The sequence below is a fragment of the Stigmatopora argus genome, chromosome 6 (assembly GCF_051989625.1).
Source record: "Stigmatopora argus isolate UIUO_Sarg chromosome 6, RoL_Sarg_1.0, whole genome shotgun sequence".
NCBI classification, from domain to species: Eukaryota; Metazoa; Chordata; class Actinopteri; order Syngnathiformes; family Syngnathidae; genus Stigmatopora; species Stigmatopora argus.
The window spans coordinates 763913-785083 of NC_135392.1; the positions used below are offsets into that span (position 1 = coordinate 763913).

Sequence of the window (21171 nt, forward strand, 5' to 3'; positions counted from 1 at the left end):
ATATTCTATCTAAAATGGTCCGGCCCACGTGAAATCAAGTTGACGTTAAAGCGGCCCGCGAACCAACCCGAGTCTGACACCCTATGCTCACTGTCTTTTACACTAAATAGACATTGGCGGTCATAGTCATATGAAATAAGTGATAGTGGGAGTTAGTTTTTAACCCTCTGGCTGCCATTGGCTGCTAGCACCCTCCCTCCCTACCAGTCAAAATGGCGCAGTCAACAGCAGCCAGAGTTAAATGAGCGGCCAGTAGGGGTAAAAAAAAAAAAAGTACAGTGGTACCTCGACCTACGATCAGCTCTACCTACGAAATGCTCGAGGTTTGATGAAAATTTAGATCGAATAATTCGCCCTAGATACGATCAAAATTTTGAGATGCGAGAAAGCCAGGTGGCCATGACATGAGAGGCTGTTTATCATTGTAGCGCACTGTCTTTTTTTTGCCGCATCTCTTTCGTGTATAACATATCTACGAGCACTCAACAATTTCTTCAAAAGAGTTTCTCCGCATCGACCAGAAAACGCTCAAGGCGCATGCGTGGGCAAAAAGAGGGCTTTCTGGGTAATGAAGTATACTCATGCACACAACACCGATAGCCAATGGCACCCTTTCTCACAATAAAACTTCATGGGAGCAGACAAAAAGCCCATGCAGAAAGTGATTAACACTGCCCAGAAGATCGTCGGCTGCTCTCTGCCCTCACTGGAAGACATTGCCAGCCTTCGTTACCTCAGCAGAGCCAGGAACCTCGAGTTGCGCTTGTTAACCATGGCCAGCAGAGGGCGTCACGACTTCACCATTCAGCGTCAATTCCATTTCTACATAAACAAGAAACCATTCTGGCCGCAATTTGGCGAGGGAAAATAAAGTTTGCTATGTATTGTTCATCCACGGCTACTCCGAAGTAACAAAATGAATTAATACAAGGGTGTCAGACTCGGTTTGGTTCGTGGGCCGCTTTAATGTCAACTTGATTTCACGTGGGCCGGACCATTTTAGATAGAATATTTAGATTTTTTATATATAAATGGATTAAAAGAACTGGATTAAAAGCCCTGAATATTCCGTTTTTTTATAGATCAAAAACAATGTTTATTTTAGCTTTTTAAAATATATTTTTAGATTTTACTAAATGAATTTTGAACTAAAAACACAGAAAAAATGGATTAAAAAATGACAATTATTGATTTAAAAGGGGGAAAAATCAGGAAATGTAATATACATCTATACTCTTCATTTGAATTTGATCCTAAAACAGAAAGCCGGCACTCATCATTGACTTTCCCGGGCCACACAAAATGATGCGGTGGGCCAGATTTGGCCCCCGGGCTGCCACTTTGACACATGTGACTTAGATGAATGAACCCACAAAATCAGGTTTGGTAAATAAATTATTCATAAATAGCCTAGGCATTGAGTATGGACAGAGGGACTCCGACAAGAACTGGCGTGCAAGCACATGTGATTGAGACCACTCTACTGGGGTACACGGTCGATTGGTCGCCGGTCTTTTGGTCACCCGGAAGGTTATTGATAATGACCATTTAAATGGTTGCTCAAATTCCCTAAATACAAACTACGAATGACTATTTAGTCATGCTTAATGCCCTATTAATGATTAGGCTTAAGAAAAGCTCCAAATTTCCCGGACTTTTATTGTTTTTTTGTTGGAGAACTTGTTAAGACCCTGACTGAACTGACGTCGCTTCTTAAAGGGACAGCGCATGTACATACAAACTCTTCTACACTCACACGTGGGCTCAGTGAAACTGCTCAGGGCCATTGTTGGCTTTTATTCATGCGTAGACCGTCTTGTTTTACCTTGTTTTGTCGCCGCTCTTTTGGTCGCCGGTCTTTTGGTCGCGGTCCAGGCGACCAAAAGACTGGCGACCAATCGATCGCACACACTCTACTGGTGATCACCGTTATCGCGACATGGCTACCTCACAGGAATTGAACTAGCTAGCGCCCTTAAGAAAAAAACGCTCACAACGAAAGGTGCGCGACTACTGGCACGCTTTGCCATTTGACGGCGGAGACTTTCGGGGAGGCGCGTCGCAGGAAACATATGGAAGAGATCTAGCGCTGGGCCAGATCTCCCCGCCCCCTTCCTGCCAAGCCGCCACGTCTCACGGCGCACGGCACAAACACGCCGAAGGCGAGGAAGGACGTGTTTGCGACTAAACGCCTCCGGAGAGGTAAACAAAGTGGGAAGAGTCGGTCGGGGAGAAACGGTCGCAATCAAACCAAGCGGCCATGATGTGGTTTTTGGACCTTGGGCGTCCCCGGGAGCTTCAAACAAAACAAAAAGATTGAATGGATGGGACTGATTATTTGCGCTCACATTTGGTCATTCGTCAAAAGTTTCGGTCATTCCGAGGCTTGAAAAGGCGGGATGCACGTTTAAAAGGCATCCCGTGCTATTTGCTAAAATGGTAAAGACGAAAACAGGCTAACGGCAGGGGGACGACAACCGTGCGCATTTGAAACATGCTTAAAAGAAAAAGGGAAAACAAACAAAAAGTCAAATGGACTTGGCCAGTTAGTGCAAAAGAGAGCAAAGGAATCGCGGACGAGGCGTCCAATGTCAGAGCGTCATCATACTGGCTTGATTAAGAGCAGACTTGCTTGAAATTCCTAAACGCATGCGCTCCAATAATCCAGCTTCCAAAAACAAAGAGAGAGAAAAAAAAATCCTTTTCAGATTTAGCGGCTCTTCGCAAAAGACCTTGGAAAAACGTGAGCGCCTTGGAAATGCCACTGGCTTCCAGACATTTTGGACTATTTGGCCAATAGAAACGTGCACGCAGGGAAGACAAAGAATTTGCAAGATATTTTCAAGAGACAAATGGCAGAAAGGGTTTGATAATCAATGCAAACGCTAATGAGCCTTCCCTTCTCCGCCCGCCGACAAATCTCCAAACGGAAAATCACAGCCAGAATGAGCTGCACATTTCTGCTAGCATGCTAGCCATTGGCTACCCCGAAAATGCTCAAATCACCAAAACATCGTTGTTCGAGTGAGACGGAAATCTCCCGCTTCAAATACCGTATTTTCACGACTATAAGGCGCACTTAAAAGTCTTAAATTTTCTCCAAAATAGACAGGGCGCCCACCTGTTCAACATGAGTTATTATGCTATTGCTGTGTCACGAAAATACTAATACTTTAACCTCGGAGAAAATAAAAAAACTGTTGTTTATTCATGTTGGGAGTGAATGGAGTTGTCAGAAAGCTGATTTGTAATCTATTAATAAAGTTTAGCTGAACTATCTGACTGTTTTGTTGACATTCCCTTTAGCGCAGCATCATCTAGTGGGTGCGCCTTTAAATGTGATGCGTCGAGTGTGTGTCAAATACAGAAATAGCACTCGTTACTGACACTGCGCCTTTAAATGCGATGCGCCATATAGTCATGAAAATACGGTAGATCGGTCGTCCGCAAGCGATATACTGAGGCGAATCCTCGTCCTGGCGAGGGCACGTCTCGGTGGCGGCCATCTTGGCACGGGCCACCTGCGTCTCGCAAAGTACTCAATATTTCCAAGTTTGGGCGTCCAGGGGTATACATTTCATTCAAGCGATCACGATGCGCCGCACGTGAAAGGCGGCATGTCGGCTTCTTTGGATGGCAGAAAATGTGCTTTCGGGGCCTTGGGTGGATTTGACAGCGTTTAAAAAGGCCTATTATGCCTTCTTCCACTGGGATGTAATCAAGCGTGACAAAGCAAGCTGCCTTCTGGCTTCTAGTTTCTGGCTTCTGGCGCCAGAGCTAGACACTTCATCGTTTGCGGTCGCCATCTCACGTGTGGACTTCTTGGAACGCCTCGTTGCAATTAAGTCGCTTTTTAGAGGACATGTTGCTCCCGGCGCTAATTGCCACGAGAACACGGACTGGTCGCCGTCTGGAGACAACCACAACGTGGCGTGGCGTGCGCCTTTCACTCACTCGTCCCGTTCGCTCGGACCCAGCGGCCATCTTTCGCTCGTACATATTTGATCACGGGATGTGTCCCTTTTGAAAAAGTGATGATTTTGATCTAGTTTTTGCAAATCTCAATCAGTTTCAACATTCATCGCCGGCGGCCCAGTCCAAACGGAACGGACGTCTCATCGCCGTTAAAAGCGGCCAACGGCCATTTCCAGTCTTTCCAGACTGAGTAGATGATTTCTGTCTGTATAAAGCACATGTGTCAAAGTGGCGGCCCGGGGGCCAAATCTGGCCCACCGCATCATTTTGTGTGGTCCGGGGAAGTCAATCATGAGTGCCGACTTTGTTTTACGATTACATTAAAATGAAGAGTATAGATGTATATTAAATTTCCTGATTTTCCCCCTTTTAAATCAATAATTGTCATTTTTAATCCATTTTTCTGTGTTTTTGGTTCAAAGATCATTTTGTAAAATCTAAAAATATTTTTAAAAAGGTAAAATAAACATTGTTTTAGATTGTTAAAAAAAAACGGAATATTCAGGGCTTTTAATCCAGTTCTTTTAATCCATTTATAAAAGAAAAATCTAAATATTATATCTAAAATTTTTGACCCCTCAAGAAATGCCCCGGAATGAACAGATGAGCCAAAATTTTCCACACGTGACCTGAAATGCCTCAAAAACGCCAGTACGTGAGTGACAAATCAACAGGAAATGACGCAAAAATGTCCCCAAATCAACAGAAACCGATGTCTACCGTATTTTCACGACTATAAGGCGCACTTAAGTCTTAAATTTTCACCAAAATAGACAGGGCGCCTTATAATCCAGTGTGCTTTATATATGGAAAAAAAATAAAATGTGTCATTCATTGAGGGTGCGCCTTATAGTCTTGAAAATACGGTACTTGATTTTGATTGGGTGGTCCGCCCTCCCGCTCCAGATCGCTTATTGTCGTCAAAAGTAACTTGAAATGGATTAAACATTTAGGTTTGTCTGTAGTGTGGAGTATTATTTTTGGGAGAATTTTGAAATTTTTTTTAGTCTGATGACAACAGTACTTACTGTAAAGTATACGACTAAAAGTGCAACACCCCCCCACCCCAAAAACTTTTGTACTTGGCCACATCTGCTCCAAATCTAAGCGACAGCAGGAAGCACGCGTGGACGGCAGCCATTCGTAACGCAAAACTTCCAAATACTTTATCACTTGCAGGCATTTAAAAAAAAAAAAACTAAACAATGTCAGAGCAATAAAGTGGATCCGTCCCGCAACTTAACAATCTTCCGACACCTTCGCCGTGACCGTCCATCCCGCTCGCAGCTGTTTAAGCCATTTTGTTCCCCCCCCCTCGGAAATGTTGCGGGAGCCAATTCCGAGACGGATTCTGACAAACGGTGCCGGGCGGCCGGCGTCAGGAAAAGCCATCAAGGGCGAGGCCGAACGGGCCTTTCTCACGTGGCTTTGCTTTCAAAATATTTACGGTCGTACAGAACCGAGTACTTTGATTTGCCAGCGACTCAAAATGTTTTTCTATTGTCGATTTATTTCCACGTCACGACGGACGAGAACATCTGGAATTGGAGCCGGTTCGTCGAACGGATGCTTCGTCGGCGGACAATTTGTTGCCAGACAGTTGGCCTAACTTTAACCACTATTAAAGAAGACAAAGGAAAGTCACATGCAGACGCTCCCCTACTTACGAACGAAGGAGTTAGGTTCCGAGCGATTGTTCATAAGTTGAATTTGTTTGTAAGTTGCTCAGTGCTATATTTTGTATTATAATTTATGTTTAAGGCCTATACAAGTATATTGAAGGTTTATATAAGTGCATTTGTATGTTTAAGGCTTGTATAAGTAACACGCATTGGTTTGTACTGAAAAAAACATTTAATAACATGGAGAGAATACATAGAGTATTGTATACATACATTAGATTAAGTAAAAAAAGTATCTGAATTCTTTTAAGAATATTTTTTCACTGTTGCTAATCAATGAGTATCAATGAGCATAAGCATGCAGAAGAGTATAATGAAGAAAAAATATGATTAAAAGACGCTAGAGATAGTGTCGGCGCCACAGTGTGATGCTCTCATTGGTGTGTTCAGGGCTTAGGTGGTCTCTCACCAGCGGCTCCCCTATTTTACCACACAGGTTAGCAGAGAGCCATATACGTACCTGTCAACCTCTGCCGATAACTGCCCTTATAAATGATTATGATTCCCCTTACAAACACCGTACGACTCGTACGTCAGAATCCTAGCCACATCAATTCGCTATTAAAAACCAAACAGTTAATAGTCATTTAGTGGAGTCACTCCGTGCCCCCCGAGGAACCGAATTTCCTTTGTCTTCTTTTTAATAAAGTCATTTAATTTATTGCCTTCGATTTTAAAAATGGAGCGCTCAACGTAGGAACCGTTTAACGTAGGAACCGTTTCGTGCGTAGTGTGTTTAGAGACGAGCCCATTTAGTACTTGCACACGCCCAAATGTTCATGTGTTTGTGTTGACGAGCGACTTTTAGCTGTTTTATTTTCTTTAATAAAGAATATGGGAATTTCCTTTGTCTTCTTTAATAGTGGTTAAGGTTAGGCCAACTGTCTGGCGACCAAGTGTCCGTCGACGAAATGTCCGGGTACCGCCGTACTGGGTTTTAGGGGAGCCAATGGCTGACTTGAGCCAGGTCTTTTGGACTGCTCTTTAGATAGCATCACGTTTAATGGAGTCCTTGATTGACAATGATGTGGTGGCCGCCAGAGGACAAATCAAGTCAAAAGTCCAATTTGGTGGGAGACTTACGAGGCTCTTCTCTGGCCGGGATTTTTAGCGCTAATGGCTAACGCACCTGTAAACGGCGGAGGCTCGTGTTGCGCCCACGTTTCTATCGGTTGACTTCTTTCGTTGTTATACTGGTCTTTTTTTTTGGGGCCTGCTGCTGCGCTCATTTTTTCCCCGTGACTGCAAGTTGTCAAAAAGGAGGAGAAGAGGAGAAAGAGGAGAAAGGGCACGGACAACTGCGGGGAAGCCCGACATGTCGTTTTGGCTGAATGTCTTCCGACGACGGCAACAGCTGCCAATGATAGCGGGCGCCATTTACTCGCTGGCCGCTTTCTTCCGATGGAAACTTTTTCCCAGACTTTGTTGGCGCTGACCGCTACTTGTGGCCTCCAACTGACAGCTTGCGCGTCGTGCATCACGGGGGGAGCTAACTTTTAGCGCCACATTTCATTTGAGCGGAAATCCCCATTCCAAAAGTCCATTTAGGTCTTCACAAAAAGGTTTACGTCGTGTTGGCTTAGTGCTGCACGATACGGAAAAAATTACATCGGCATTTAGAGCGGGATATCTATTGATAGGGGACATTTTTGAACTCTGACAGCTTTTCAGCCACTCATTTTAGTCACAAATTCCTCTTAAACAGACCAACTAGAAAAAATAAAGTAGTGCTGTAACCTCAATCTTAAAAAGATCACTGCCAAATGGCATTCCATTACAAAGATGCCTGTGCTAACAAAGAATGTCACTGGATTTATTGACAGAACTCTTGCACTCATTAATCCATGAATCTTTACGGGAGAAGACAAATGCAGTGGTAGCTCTACATACGAGCAGCTCTACCTATGAGCAGCTCGAGATACGATGAAAATTTCAATCGGATAGTTTGCCCGAGATACGATCAAAATTTCGAGATGCGAGAAAGCCAGGTGGCCATGACATGAGAGGCTGTTTATCATTGTAGCGCACGGTCTTTTTTTGCCGCATCTCTTTCGTGTATAACAGATATCTACGAGCACTGAATGGTTTCTTTCGCCTACCCATTGACCAGAAAATGCACAACGCGCATGCAAAAAGAGGGCTTTCTGGGTAATGAAGTATACTCGTGCACACAACACCGCCCAATTTTAGTTCTATTAAACACATTTTATTACTATTAAACCACTCGTTATGTGTTACTTTGTTAATAGATGGCGAATTAGGAGAAATCAAACATTTTTTCCAATCCAATATCCTGTTTTTGATGTTTTTTCAGAGGGTTGGAACCAATTAATGTATTTTTAGTTCATTTCAATGGGAAACGTTCGCTCAAGTTACGAGAAGAAGGACATACGAGCTCAGTCCCGGAATCAATTAAGATCGTAAGTAGAGGTACCACTGTATGCCCAATATGGCAAAGTGCGAGAAAATACGTCCATCGGACAACGGGTACTTACAATGTATCTCCCTTCCCAAACCCGAAAAAACACCAACAAACAGACTGCCGGCTAGCTAAATGTCTGGAAAATAAACAAGCACACGGACGGCGTTGTTTTAAGATGAGCGAAAGCTATCGGCGGGGGCTAACGATCCCAAAATTGCATAAATAGCTTGAGTAGAGGCAAGAACATTCATGGAAGTGGACATCAAAGTTGGTTCTTTTCAAATTGCTGCTATCTACAAAGCAACGCTTCCTTCCTCTTTTCAAGTAAACAGAGAGTCGTAAAAAAAAACAAGTCAACGGGGACCAACAACGACGATGGAAGGTTTCGCCGTAGCACTAACGACCGCGCTTTTCGGGCTACTACAAGACGCACCCGGCTAGAAGCGGCGCCCGGCGAACGAGACCAGAGGACTGGTCGGGGAAGCGTCCAAATCCCAGTCCCCCAAATATGTGTGATGACACACATTGCAATTGTTGCCAATTTGGCAGCAATCTTTGAAAGTGGCGGTTAGGAATGGGTTAAAAAAAGTCGGCTTTTCCCCACACGGCGCCGGACGGACGCAGCCTTTAAATAGCGTCATTTGACACATCCCGCCAAGGGGGATTGAAGCAGAAAAGCGCGCGTCTGCCGAGCCCGACTCCCAACGTATGGCCAGCAGCATGAGGGCGCTGCTACTGACGTGCGTGCTCTTGCTAGCGCCGGCGTGGCTGGCCGTCGTCACCGCGGCCGCTTCCCGTGGCGGCAACTTCTTTGCCAACTACTTGACATCGGCGCGAGGCAGGGTAAGAGATCCATCTACTAATGAACCTGCATTTGCGCTCACGATAGACGCGTCCGATCGTGTGGTGTCCAGTCGTCGCCGTTACTTGAAAAGGAGTTTAATCGGCAGTACAAGTCCAATCGGTTTGGACGCTCCCACTTTGGCTTCAGGCTTAACAAATCATTGAAGGAATACATGAGTACATTCAAAAAGAGAGAGAGAGAGATAATCCTCAAATAAAAATAGAAGTAAAAATTCATTCAAAATTGAACTCTATATTTACATTCTAACAGAAATAATAGAATTGATGAATTCCTCCTATTTATTTTGATTTTCTAAATGATTCTGTTTCTCAAATGTTTCATCTTTACTGTTTTATTGAACTTTCGTTTTTTTTTTACTTTTTTTTAATTTGGAGGGTTTACCCCTACCACATTTTTAATGTGTTATCTATATTTTCTTCTATTTCTTTAAAAATATATATTTTCATTTGTATTTGAATGCCATTTTTCATATTTACTTTTGACCCTACGATAATTATTATTATTCCCAAAGCTGTAATTCCGAGCTGTATTTTTTCTAAATCATTGTTCTTTTTTTTAGCATTCTTTAATCCGTGTCCTCATGTATTCCTCCAATGCCTTTTGCATTGCGAAACCAGGCCAGTGGAAAATCGTCCAATCCAATCCTTTAGAAGTAGTTGACGGCCCAAACTTTATTTTGCATTAGTTTTTCCCGGGAGAGCCATAAAAAAAAGGGGATCTGCATTTGGCCAACTCTTTGCACGCCCCACCGGGAGCGACATTTCCTGATGGCAGCCCACTGGAAAGACTAACATCCACCGCAAACGCTTTTGCGCCGCCACAAGAAAGACGAAACTATTTGACAGACACGTCAGCCAAGCAAAAGCAAACATTTTGCAGCCAAAACACCGGCGCATTTATCAAAGTAATCTTCCCTTGGCACTTGGGGGACGCCATGTTCCTCCTCCAAAGGCTCGCAGGACTCCAAACATTTCCCATCGTTTGCTCAATGCCGACTCAATTTAATGTCGGTGTTCTGAAATGGCCTTTAAATCCAAGTCACCTCATCTGCCAAAACTTGTACATCAAATAGTCAAATATGTCCATAGATCAGAGGTTATCGCTAGCACGTGATGCTTCCTTCGACAGCTAGCATGATATTCTCCGACAAGTCCCATCGTACAAAACATACCTTTTTGTTCATTTTTGACAATAGTAAATCTTGACGGACGACATGACAGCAACCGAGATTATTATCATTATTTCCTATTTGAAACGCTACTGTACCCACGCCACTAGACCAAGTTGACTTTGTATGTAAACAATTGCGCAGAGAGAGCTCCCTTCGGCCGGCCAAGCGGACGACAAGCCCGTCCCGGCGGGGGAAGATGACTCAGGTGAGCCAAAGACCACTTGGTTTTATCAGACGGCATTCGCACTGGTTTTTATCAAAGTATAGCATAAGACAAAACGGCGCTCGCTGGGACATTTCTTTTGACAGCAGGCCTGCCGACCTGCCTGCTCTGCGTCTGCCTGACCCGATCGGTCTACTGCGAGGAGATCAGTCCGGACATGACCGCCGTTCCCACCTTGCCCAAGAAGACGGCCTACCTTTACGCACGCTTCAACAAAATCAAAAGGATCACCACGGCGGACTTTGCCGACATCGGTGAGTCAGACGCTCTGTTGAGGGACGAGGCCAGTAGAAACATGTCTCCGTCCCCATCCCCCGTCTCACCACAGTGACGCTCAAGAGGATCGACCTGACGGGGAACCTGATCTCCGAGATCGAGGACGGGGCCTTCGCCAGACTGCCGCTACTGGAGGAACTCTCCCTGGCGGAAAACAGACTGGTCCGGCTGCCGGCGCTCCCCGCCAACCTGGTGTCCTTCAACGCCAACCACAACTTCCTCAAGACCAAGGGGGTGAAGGCTACAACTTTCAAGGTCCGTCTCACTTCTCACCAAACGCATTTGCCTTTAAATTGATTCTGGACCAGGTGTCACCCAAACCCTTGCGGCGGAGGTCTCCCAAGTGGTCCCAGAGGGCCGCTGTGGGTGTGGGTTTTCGTTCCGAGCGATCCAGCACAAACCGTTTGACCAAATCCGGAAGCTTCTGACGAAAAAAGAAGCACCCGACTGCAATCCACTAATGGCGCTTCTCAGATACCAGACCAGAACGAAAACCCGCACCCACCGCGGCCCATTCTGGAATAGTTTGAGGGACCACCGCCTTAGGGCCACGACATGCGTTCCGTTCAATGAACAACATCGACAACGGTCAATCCAACGGGCCTTTTCGTTATCTGACAGAAACTGACGAGCCTGGTCAACCTGTACTTGGCCAACAACCAGATGGAGGCGGTTCCGCAAATCCCGGAGAAGGTCCGCACGTTACACCTCCAGGTACGCCAACCGAAAAGCCAAGTGCCAGAAAGAGAAATTGTGACATGTTGACCCCCATTTCCCCCCCACTCTGGTCACCAGAACAACAACATCACGGAGGTCAACGTGGACACCTTCTGCCACTCCAACGACACCTACTACCTTCGACCCGGCCTCAGCGAAGTGCGCCTGGATGGAAACCCTGTGGTCCTGTCCAAGTACCCCGACAGCTTCATGTGTATGCAAGTGCTGCCTATCGGTCGGTACCGGTGAAGAACCCGTCAAGATCCGGGGAAGAGTTTTTCTTCGGGGGAGTCGGAAATATTTCTGGTCCTCAAGGTTCAATAAAAATACAAAATAATAATAATAATAGCCCAGAGACATAGTTTAAGGTCCCTGTCCGTTACTTGTCATTTCACTTCCTTGTTAAAAGCCATTTGATCCAAAAATTCTCTGGAAAGACTATTTGGAAAGATGATTGCTGCCAAGAGTCTCAATTCCAAGTTGAATTGACAAAGTCCACTTCAATTGAAGCAAGGAAGCATTTATCATCAGTTATTTAATCCACGTATGAAATATGTAGCCCCGACCCACCCCATTCACTCATAAATATGTCTCATCAAAAATGATTATCGGTGTGTATAGATATGATTGTACAGTGATGTGTGTATGGCTTAAGATATTTGAATAAAGTTGTAACTTTTTTTTTAACGTGTACAAAATCATTGTTGGTGAAGTATTTTTTTTAATCCCTTTGCATTTTTCTTTCAATCTTTTTCAAATTACAAAAAAGAAAAAAAAGCCGATTCTATTTTTGTATTCTTTTCATAAAAATAATTTACAATTCAACGCTAAAAGACAACTAAAATAATATTCTTTACAGTTGACATTTAATTTTTCGCTACTTTTTTTATTTAAAAAAACATGCTACTTTTTTAATTTTAAAAAACATGCTACTTTTTTAAATTAAAAAAAACATGCTACTTTTTCAATTTAAAAAAACATGCTACTTTTTTTAATTTAAAAAAAACATGCTACTTTTTTAAATAAAAAAAAACATGCTACTTTTTAAATAAAAAAACATGCTACTTTTTTAAATAAATAAAAAACATGCTACTTTTTTTAATTTAAAAAAAACATGCTACTTTTTTATTTAAAAAAAAAACAAGCTACTTTTTTAATTAAAAAAAAACAAGCTACTTTTTAAAATAAAAAAACATGCTATTTTTTAATTAAAAAAACATGCAAATTAGTTTAGCGAGAAGAGAAAATAATGATGTGGGGCCGTCCCATTTCAACTGAATTGGACATCTGTCAGTGTCCATGGCAGCCAATGAGATAAGTGAAAGTTTCTGAGGTCGGAGTTTACTTGGAAATGTAACTATAAATCAACGACGGCCGACGAGTTAACCGCTAGCTAAAACCATCCAGCAATGAAAAATGCCGACGAGAGCCAGTAAATGTTTGCGGTCCGCAGCCGCGAAATTGGACCACCGTCGGCGCGAGTGAAAACGTGGGCGCGTGCCACGCGCGGCACAAAAAGTACTCACAACTATTTCACCCCAACGTCTGCGTCTCATTAGGAGTCCAGCGCTACAACCCTTTGGCGTTTTCCGACAACAACAAAAAAGTGCAGGCGGCGCAAAATAAAACGAAAAAGAAAGGCACGCAGTCAAGTATGGAAAATGCGAGTTCATGTGGCGGCATTCGGGCGCCAACTTGGCAAAGATTGCTTTGAAACAGAGGCCGCTCTGTGCGTTTGGGAAGACTTTTTACCGAGGTGACCCACCAACAATAGCGTTAACACAAAAGTCTGGTATATGTTGAGGCTCTCCAAAAAGCCACTTACCTCTTCTATTGGATACATGATAAAAAGTGAAGATAAACTCAAGTTTTAGGAAACGACAACTATGTGGGTTCACAGAGTCTAAGAGCAGAATTTTTACGACCTTTGCAAGTACAATAGAAGAATTTTGAGGATATTTTTATGACCACTCTGGGATGAATTGCATAGCCAAAATTTCATCATCAGCAGCAACAACAACAAAAGCACCAACAATAACTAAAACCACTATTAGTACAACTGGACGTGAAAAGGGGACCACAAAATATCTGCACATTTGAACCCCCTGCTCTATATGACTGTACAGTGGTACCTCTACATACGAGCAGCTCTACCTATGAGATGCTCGAGATACGATGAAAATTTCGATCAAATAATTCGCCCTAGATACAATCAAAATTTTGAGATGCAAGAAAGCCAGGTGGCCATGACATGAGAGGCTGTTTATCATTGTAGCGCAGTCTTTTTTGCCGCATCTCTTTCGTGTATAACAGATATCTATGCACTGAACAATTTATTCACACAAGTTTCTCCTACACATGGACCAGAAAACGCACAACGCGCATGCGTGGGCAAAAAGAGGGCTTTCTGGGTAATGAAGTATACTCGTGCATACAACACCGATAGCCAATGGCACCCTTTCTCACAATAAAACTTCATTACCCACAATCAATACGTGGGTAGGCTGTTATTTCTTCCTTAGCCTGTTAGCTCCCGTTAGCGGAGCGATCGCTCATTCAAGACTACTTGTCGTTGGCAAGTGGTCGTGCGTTATCCTATTGTGAGGACAACAACTAACCCGGCCAGAACGAAGGTAAAAAAACATCAAAACAAAATTAGAATTCAGTTTTGTGTAAAGTTACATTAAACGTATGTTGGAGTGTGTCTGTATATATTAATCCAAGTTAATTTTAATTTGTTTGTTCGGTTACGAGTGCGTTGTCGTGGAAAGTCCCCCCGAACCAATCCAATATCCTGTTTTTGGTGTTATTTCAGAGTGTTGGAACCAATTAATTTGTTTTTAGTTCATTTCAATGGGAAACGTTCGCCCGAGTTACGAGAAGATCGACATACGAGCTCAGTCCCGGAACAAATTAAGATCGTATGTAGAGGTACCACTGTATTCCAAACACTGCAAAAAATCAAACCAAATGCTAATTCCCAAAGGGACCCATTTCTCAAGGTTGAAAGTGAGACATGTCTTAAAAATGTTGGTTGGCTGTCCAATAAGAAGGAGGGATTAAGGCCAGGTTCAGATGAGCTCACTAAAAAGGCCGACGAGACAACACGGACACGCAACGCGTCATTGAGGGAAGGGGGCCAAAGCATGAATTTACACTTTCAAACTCTGTCACTGCTTTCCAAAAACATTGGCAATAAAGTGCTGACTCTAGCAGAACTTTTAGGGAGGGACATTGTTGGCTAGCGAGCGTTCCCGACTTGGCTGGCGGTCCCTACCTGAAAGTGGAGGAAGGTGCGTCGTCGCTCGCCGATCCTGTCCGACAGGGTCCGCAGGGTCCGGAAAAACAGGAGGAGGTCTCTCCTCTCCTGCACCCTGGCAAAATATCATATCATATATTTATTTCCTTGGATTTGGGAGGAGACAGCGCAAGCACCAGAAAAATACTTCATTCCAGATACATCACTTTTGACATTTGAATTCCAGGATGGATAAAGTACTACTTGCCTTGCTTGAGGATTTAACTCAATATTTTGGAAAACATATCTTTTTTGGAAGCAAATCTGACATTTCTGGCCCACTAATCAAGACAAAACATTTTTTTAAATCAATGATCATACACGCACCCTTCCAAAATACTAAGGCACATGTGTCAAAGTGGCGGCCCGGGGGCCAAATCTGGCCCGCCGCATCATTTTGTGTGGCCCGGGAAAGTCAATCATGAGTGCCAACTTTCTGTTTTAGGATCAAATTAAAATGAAGAGTATAGTGTATTAAATTTCCTGATTTTCCCCCTTTTAAATCAATCATTGTCATTTTTTAATCCATTTTTTTCTGTGTTTTTAGTTCAAAAATCATTTTGGAAAATCTAAAAATATATGTTTAAAAAAGCTAAAAAAAACATTGTTTTAGATCTATAGAAAACTGAATATTCTGGGCTTTTAATCCAGTTGATTTAATCCATTCATATAAAAAAAAATCTAAATATTCTATCTAAAATGGTCCGGCCCACGTGAAATCAAGTTGACGTTAAAGCGGCCCGCCAACCAACCCGAGTCTGACACCCCTGTACTAAAGGGATTTATTTACATCCACACGGGTGAATTTCCCACAAGGCCCGAAACTTTCCCCCGATTGTTATTCCACCACGTGGAGCCGACGGAAAGCTAACGATGTGCAAGAGTTTGGTGGAAGCGCTGGCCGCTCTCTCGGCAACTCCGTGACTAAATGTATTGACATTTTGCGTATTCGCGTGGCGCAAATTCAAACATACAATACCAAAATGTTCCAGTGCGGGTACGGATGGAATTTTCAAATAGGTGCTTTGGAGTGCCAGGCCGTCGCGTGGCGAGGCCAGTGTGCCTTTTCAATTTGCTCCCAATTTGCTGCGGTCCGTTGTGGCTGTTAATTAAAAGTAAAGACTCTGACATTTCCCGTTAGAGTGCCAGTGGAGAGAATTTGGGGAGAAAGCGTGCGACAGCTTTCACAAGACTGAGATGAACAAACATTCCACATTGCATAACTACCATACAAAACTCTCAAATCTCTAAGTCAAGGCAAACATTTTTTGTTTGGCACAGCTATAAAGTAGACCCAAATACAGATTTAAGAAAAAAATGTTTTTACATTTCGAATGTTTAAAGCCTATATTTGAGACGCAATATACAGTGGTACTATGAAAATTTGGATCGAATAATTCGCCCGAGATACGATCAAAATTTCAAGATGCGAGAAAGCCAGGTGGCCATGACATGAGAGGCTGTTTATCATTGTAACACAATTTTTTGCTGCATCTCTTTCGTGTACAACTACTATATCTACGAGCACTGAACGATTTCTTCAAACGAGTTTCTACTACACATGGACCAGAAAACGCACATGCAAATTCAGTTTTGTGTAAAGTTACATTAAACGCATGTTTGAGTGTGTCTGTATATAGTAATCCAAGTTAATTTAAATGTGTTTGTTCGGTTACGAGTGCGTTGCCGTGGATAAGGTCCCCATTTTGTTGGCGTAATCACAACGCTGGCGCAAAAAGACCATTGGTATGATTTTTTTTTCCAGGGGAGGTGTCCTCCGCTTGCCCGGTGCGCCAATAGGCATGTGCGCCCGTCAGGGTGACCTCAGAGCCGCTTGGCTTGGCGCCCGCCATCATTGTAAACGAAAAGAAAAGCCCCTCACAACTGGCATCTGACTTTTTCCAACTGTGGGCCCGTCCGGCTGGGGAGCGCTCACCAAAACGGCCGCCGTTCTCGCCAACCAATCGACGGCCGGGGGCTAACGTTAACCGCAATGTTTTTCCGCTGGTTGTTTTCCAGACGGGCCGCGTCCAGATGTGACGGGCGCACATCTGCTACGACTCGCCGCCAGCTCTCGCGGGAGCTCCACGGTGGGAGGCGACCTTGAAGCGCGCCTCGTGCTAACGAACGCGGCGGTCTCCGACGAACGCGGCGCGACGGTCTTTACCTCGCGCTCAACTGGAATCGGACAGGGAGGGGGGGGCGAGTCAAAACTTACCCAGAGAGGAATCTGCCAAAGTCGGGAAGGTCAACGTCGCCCGCCACCGCCTCCAGACTAGCGATTGTCGTCTCGGGCCGCTTGTCGTTCTGCGACACAAACACGCACACCAAGACGTGAGGTCTCATTCGGTTATCGTACAATCTCGCCGGGTAGTAAATCACGCCGTCCAAAATGTCAGATCATTTTTAAAAGATGCATGCGTAAGCCTCATCTGACCCTAATAACGGGTGTCCACATTTTAATGGGTATTCACGGTGTGTGGTCATTTTCAATTTAATCTTGAGTCATTTTTGATAAGTGAATGAATCATAAAAAAGTGGTAATATAGATATATTTGGATGTTTTTTTTTTCCAAGTGTCTTTGTCAAATGTCATTTTTTTATAAACCCAATCCAACAGACTGATTTGGAACCGACTCATTCATAAATTGTGCCCTCATCATTTAAATGTGGCCAAACCTTGTCACAGGTGACACTGGTATGGTCACGTTTTATTCATAATTCTTATTTTAATTTGTTATAAATGGTGTGTGGTCATTTTCTATTCAAGAGAATTTTTCAAAAACATAAAAAGACAAAGTCAACTTTGGCTGGACTTTTCTTGGTGGTGGAAATGTTGCTAAACCACTAAACCATTTAATGTGGGCCGGACCATTTTAGATATATTATTTAGATTTTTTTAATAAAGGGATTAAAAGAACTGGATCAAAATCCCTGAATATTCAGTTTTTTATAGATCTAAAACAATGTTTATTTGAGCTTTTTTTAATATAATTTTAGATTTTACAAAATGATTTTTGAACTAAAAACACAGAAAAAATGGATTAAAAATGACAATTATTGATTTAAAAGGGGGAAAATTAGAAAATTTTATATACATCTTTACTCTTCATTTTTATTTGATCCTAAAACAGAAAGTTGACACTCATCATTGACTTTCCCGGGCCACACAAAATGATGCGGCGGGCCAGATTTGGCCCCCGGGCCGCCACTTTGACACATGTGCACTAAACGAATGCCCCAAACAAAGAAGCATGATGTTAGCTCGCCCGTAAAAATAATTAAATTCACCCACAGAGTTCAAAAGAAAGGAAAAGTAGTAATAGTTTGTAGTCTCATAAATACCGCATTTAATTGCAAAGCTGTTTTGACATATCAGCTACTGGGATGATTAAACATTTCAATGTGAAGATGATTTTAGTGTTAAAAAAAATAAAAATGAAGACACTAGCGTTTCAACATGTTGTCATCTGAATTTCTCACTTTAAGCAAAAAGGGAAAACTTTTTCCTTGCAAAACATTGAAGCCTTCCTCCGGGCAAGCATTTTGGTGTGCTACATTGCTAAAGCAAACACTGAGGTTACCCGAAGATCTATCACCATGTGGCAGCGGAAAGAAAGAAAAAAAACAACAACCAAATGAATTAAAGGCGCATTAAAAGAGCTGCGAGGGAACATGAATAATGGACGCCTCGACGTGCAACATAACTCAGCCGTGTAATGAAACAAGATTAAGTTTCGGAATGACTTGACCGTGAGAGGAAGGATTGTGTATAAAGCAGCTGTTCTCCCTGTTCAACCCCACGATAAGAAAAAAAAAAGAAAAAAATACACTTGGACTGTGCCAAAGGTCGTTTAGAGATATTTTCAGATCATTTAACAGTAATATTTCATTTTATTAGCGTGTAAAAAGTGGAGCAGAGTTCTGGTCAGATGTTAAACTCGTTACTCTATTGAATTAATGAGTATGAATCTCTGTCGCCCCCTTTGGGTGGTAGAACACACCAGCGTCCTTTATGACAGAAATACCGTATTTTCACGACTATATGGCGCATCGTATTTTTAGCCGAAGTGTCAGTAACAAGTGCTATTTCTGTATTTTAAACACACAAAGGATGCACCATTTTTTAGACGCATATATACTATATATTATATATGAATATCGAACCGCAATAGCGCTGGCTACCGGAAGCAGCCCCAGACTCTTTTTCCGGTTTCCGGTGCGCAGTGACTGCTGGGATATATAGTTCTTGCACGCTACACTCACACGCTAAAAACACGTTTTTAAAAAGGCAACGGAAGCAAAACTGAGTTCGGTTGTACTTTATTTAGACATTTTACAACTTACTAACGTCATCATCACCCACAAATCCATCAAAGTCCTCATTTTCTGTGTCCGAATTGAAAAATTGTCCAAATGAGTCATCGAAAACGCTGACTTTTATACGTTCGTCAGGCGGCCACAATCCATTCGCAAATAGTAGCTAGCTAGTACGTAGCGTAACGATTCCTGGGCTGTGTTCGATGCTTCGCAAGGCTGTGTTGATGCCGATCGCCAGGCCACAATACATTCGCAAATAGTAGCTAGCTAGTAGCTAGCGTAACTAGCCCGGCGCTGCCTGGCACCCTTCGTCAAGCTGTGCTGATGTCGATGTATACAGGCCACAATCCATTGGGTATATTGACAAAAGAACTACTACATATCCAAGCAGTCACTGCGCAGTACTTTGTCTACGGGAAAATAGAAGAATCGGGGGCTGCTTGCCGTAGTTGAGAGATGGTGTACCCTATCGACTGATTTATTGTATTTTATTGTGATAACAATTTTAGTATTGGTCCATATATAAAGCGCACTGGATTATAAGGCGCCCTGTCTATTTTGGAGAAAAATTAAGACTTTTATGTGCGCCTTATAGTCGTGAAAATACAGTACATTGATTTCCTGCCATTGAACAGAATGTGTTATCCATTTGGTCAAGTAGCATCTTGACTCACCTGGACTTGTAAGAGTTGAACCTCTACCTGGAAGTCCAAATCTGAGCAACGACCAGACAGACGCATCTTCTGCTCCGACTTCATGTTGTCTAAAAATTGAAAACACAAAAACAAACTTTACTGGCTTGTCGTAAAAAGCATTCTCCAATATTTGACATGAGTGTGTCTGTATATAATAATCCAAGTTAATTTAAATTTGTTTGTTCCGTTACGAGTGCGTTATCGTGGAAAGATCACCCCCCTCTCTATGTTTCTCTCTCTACCCTCCGCGAAATCCGCCCAATTTTAATATACTATTAAACACATTTTATTACTATTAAACAACTAGTTATGTGTTACTTTGTTAATAGATGGCGAATTAGAAGAAATCAAACATTTTTTTCCAATCCAATATCCTGTTTTTGGTGTTTTTTCAGAGGGTTGGAACAAATTCATTTGTTTTTAGTTCATTTCAATGGGAAACGTTCGCTCGAGTTACGAGAAGCTCGACATACGAGCTCAGTCTCGGAACGGATTAAGATCGTATGTCGAGGTATCACTGTACATGGAAAATATTTTCTTTGTAATGAGAGTGTTTTTTTTTCTACGTGCTTCCGACATCGGGTGGCGACCAGTCCGAGGCGTACCCAGGAGTAAAGGAAACATCTTAATTTTTGGATGGATTTTTCTTCTTTTTTTTTTTCTTTTTTTTTTACATACCGCTATGCAAAGTTTGTATGATGCAGCGCCTCAGGCTGATGGCGTCCGTGCTGCTCTGAAGCTCCAAATCCCCTTCCAGCTGTTCCACCTCCTCTCTCAGATTGGACAAAACTATCTGTGCGCCTCCTTGTGGCATTTGTCCGCATGCCAGCGACCTGTTTCACACCGTGTTTGTGGGTTATCACAACTCTACCACGCTTCTTTTTGCTACTTTTGGGCTATAACGTGGCAACTCACATCGCGTCACGCATTGTTTGGCTGGGATGCAAGTCAGGTTGGTATCTCCGACATGTGCGCTGCAGTTCCGCCACTTCCTCTTGCAGAAGCCGGATTTTGTCCTCCAACTGCATCAATTCGGTGTTCTCGTCGTCCATTTTTTTTCCACCGTTCTGTTGGGACAATATGGAAAAGCACATGAAATATTAAATACCATAATCTCTCATTAAAATCAACTAGCTCGCCTAATGTAAGCTAATACATGAGTAGCAAAATGTTTTGGTTTGTAAAAACACTACATTTAACCATCTGTCTATTTTATTCATTTCAAGTGACTAATACAAAAAATACAAACCATGCAATTTGACATAAAATACAAGTGCATCAATTCAATTGAAATAGTAGTATAATGACCTTGTTATATATTTAAAACAAACAAAAAAACTATCTGACATACACACGAACCCCACAAACATTTGTTGTTGGGGTTAAAGCTAGCAGGGAATGACGTCAGACCATTACAACGTATTTAAACATAGACTGTAGAAATAAAAAAGAGATATGGACTCAAACGTTACTCAGTTAGTAATAATTAATGTATTCTCTAATTAATAAAGCCGGACATAATAACAA

General features: G+C 42.8%; 2 protein-coding genes across 3 annotated transcripts in view; one reads left to right on the forward strand and one right to left on the reverse strand.

Annotated features, from left to right (window-relative positions):
• cenpp (centromere protein P) overlaps window positions 1-21171 on the reverse strand; it is a 54235-nt gene that overhangs the window by 23446 nt on the left and 9618 nt on the right. The window contains 5 exon segments of the mRNA XM_077602198.1: window positions 14609-14705; window positions 16848-16936; window positions 19624-19712; window positions 20323-20477; window positions 20560-20711. Coding sequence (XP_077458324.1) covers window positions 14609-14705; window positions 16848-16936; window positions 19624-19712; window positions 20323-20477; window positions 20560-20696 — 567 coding nt within the window. The 5' untranslated portion in view covers window positions 20697-20711.
• ogna (osteoglycin, paralog a) lies at window positions 8528-12018 on the forward strand. Of its 2 annotated transcripts, none has more exons than XM_077602187.1 (6): window positions 8528-8922; window positions 10257-10320; window positions 10428-10592; window positions 10667-10869; window positions 11236-11328; window positions 11410-12018. In XM_077602187.1, the coding sequence occupies exons 1-6, from the start codon at window positions 8788-8790 to the stop codon at window positions 11578-11580; spliced, it is 831 nt and encodes a 276-aa protein (XP_077458313.1). In that variant the 5' UTR covers window positions 8528-8787; the 3' UTR covers window positions 11581-12018. The 2 variants fall into 2 exon arrangements, with proteins under 2 accessions (XP_077458313.1, XP_077458311.1); XM_077602185.1 differs by having other exon boundaries at window positions 8694-8922; window positions 10425-10592.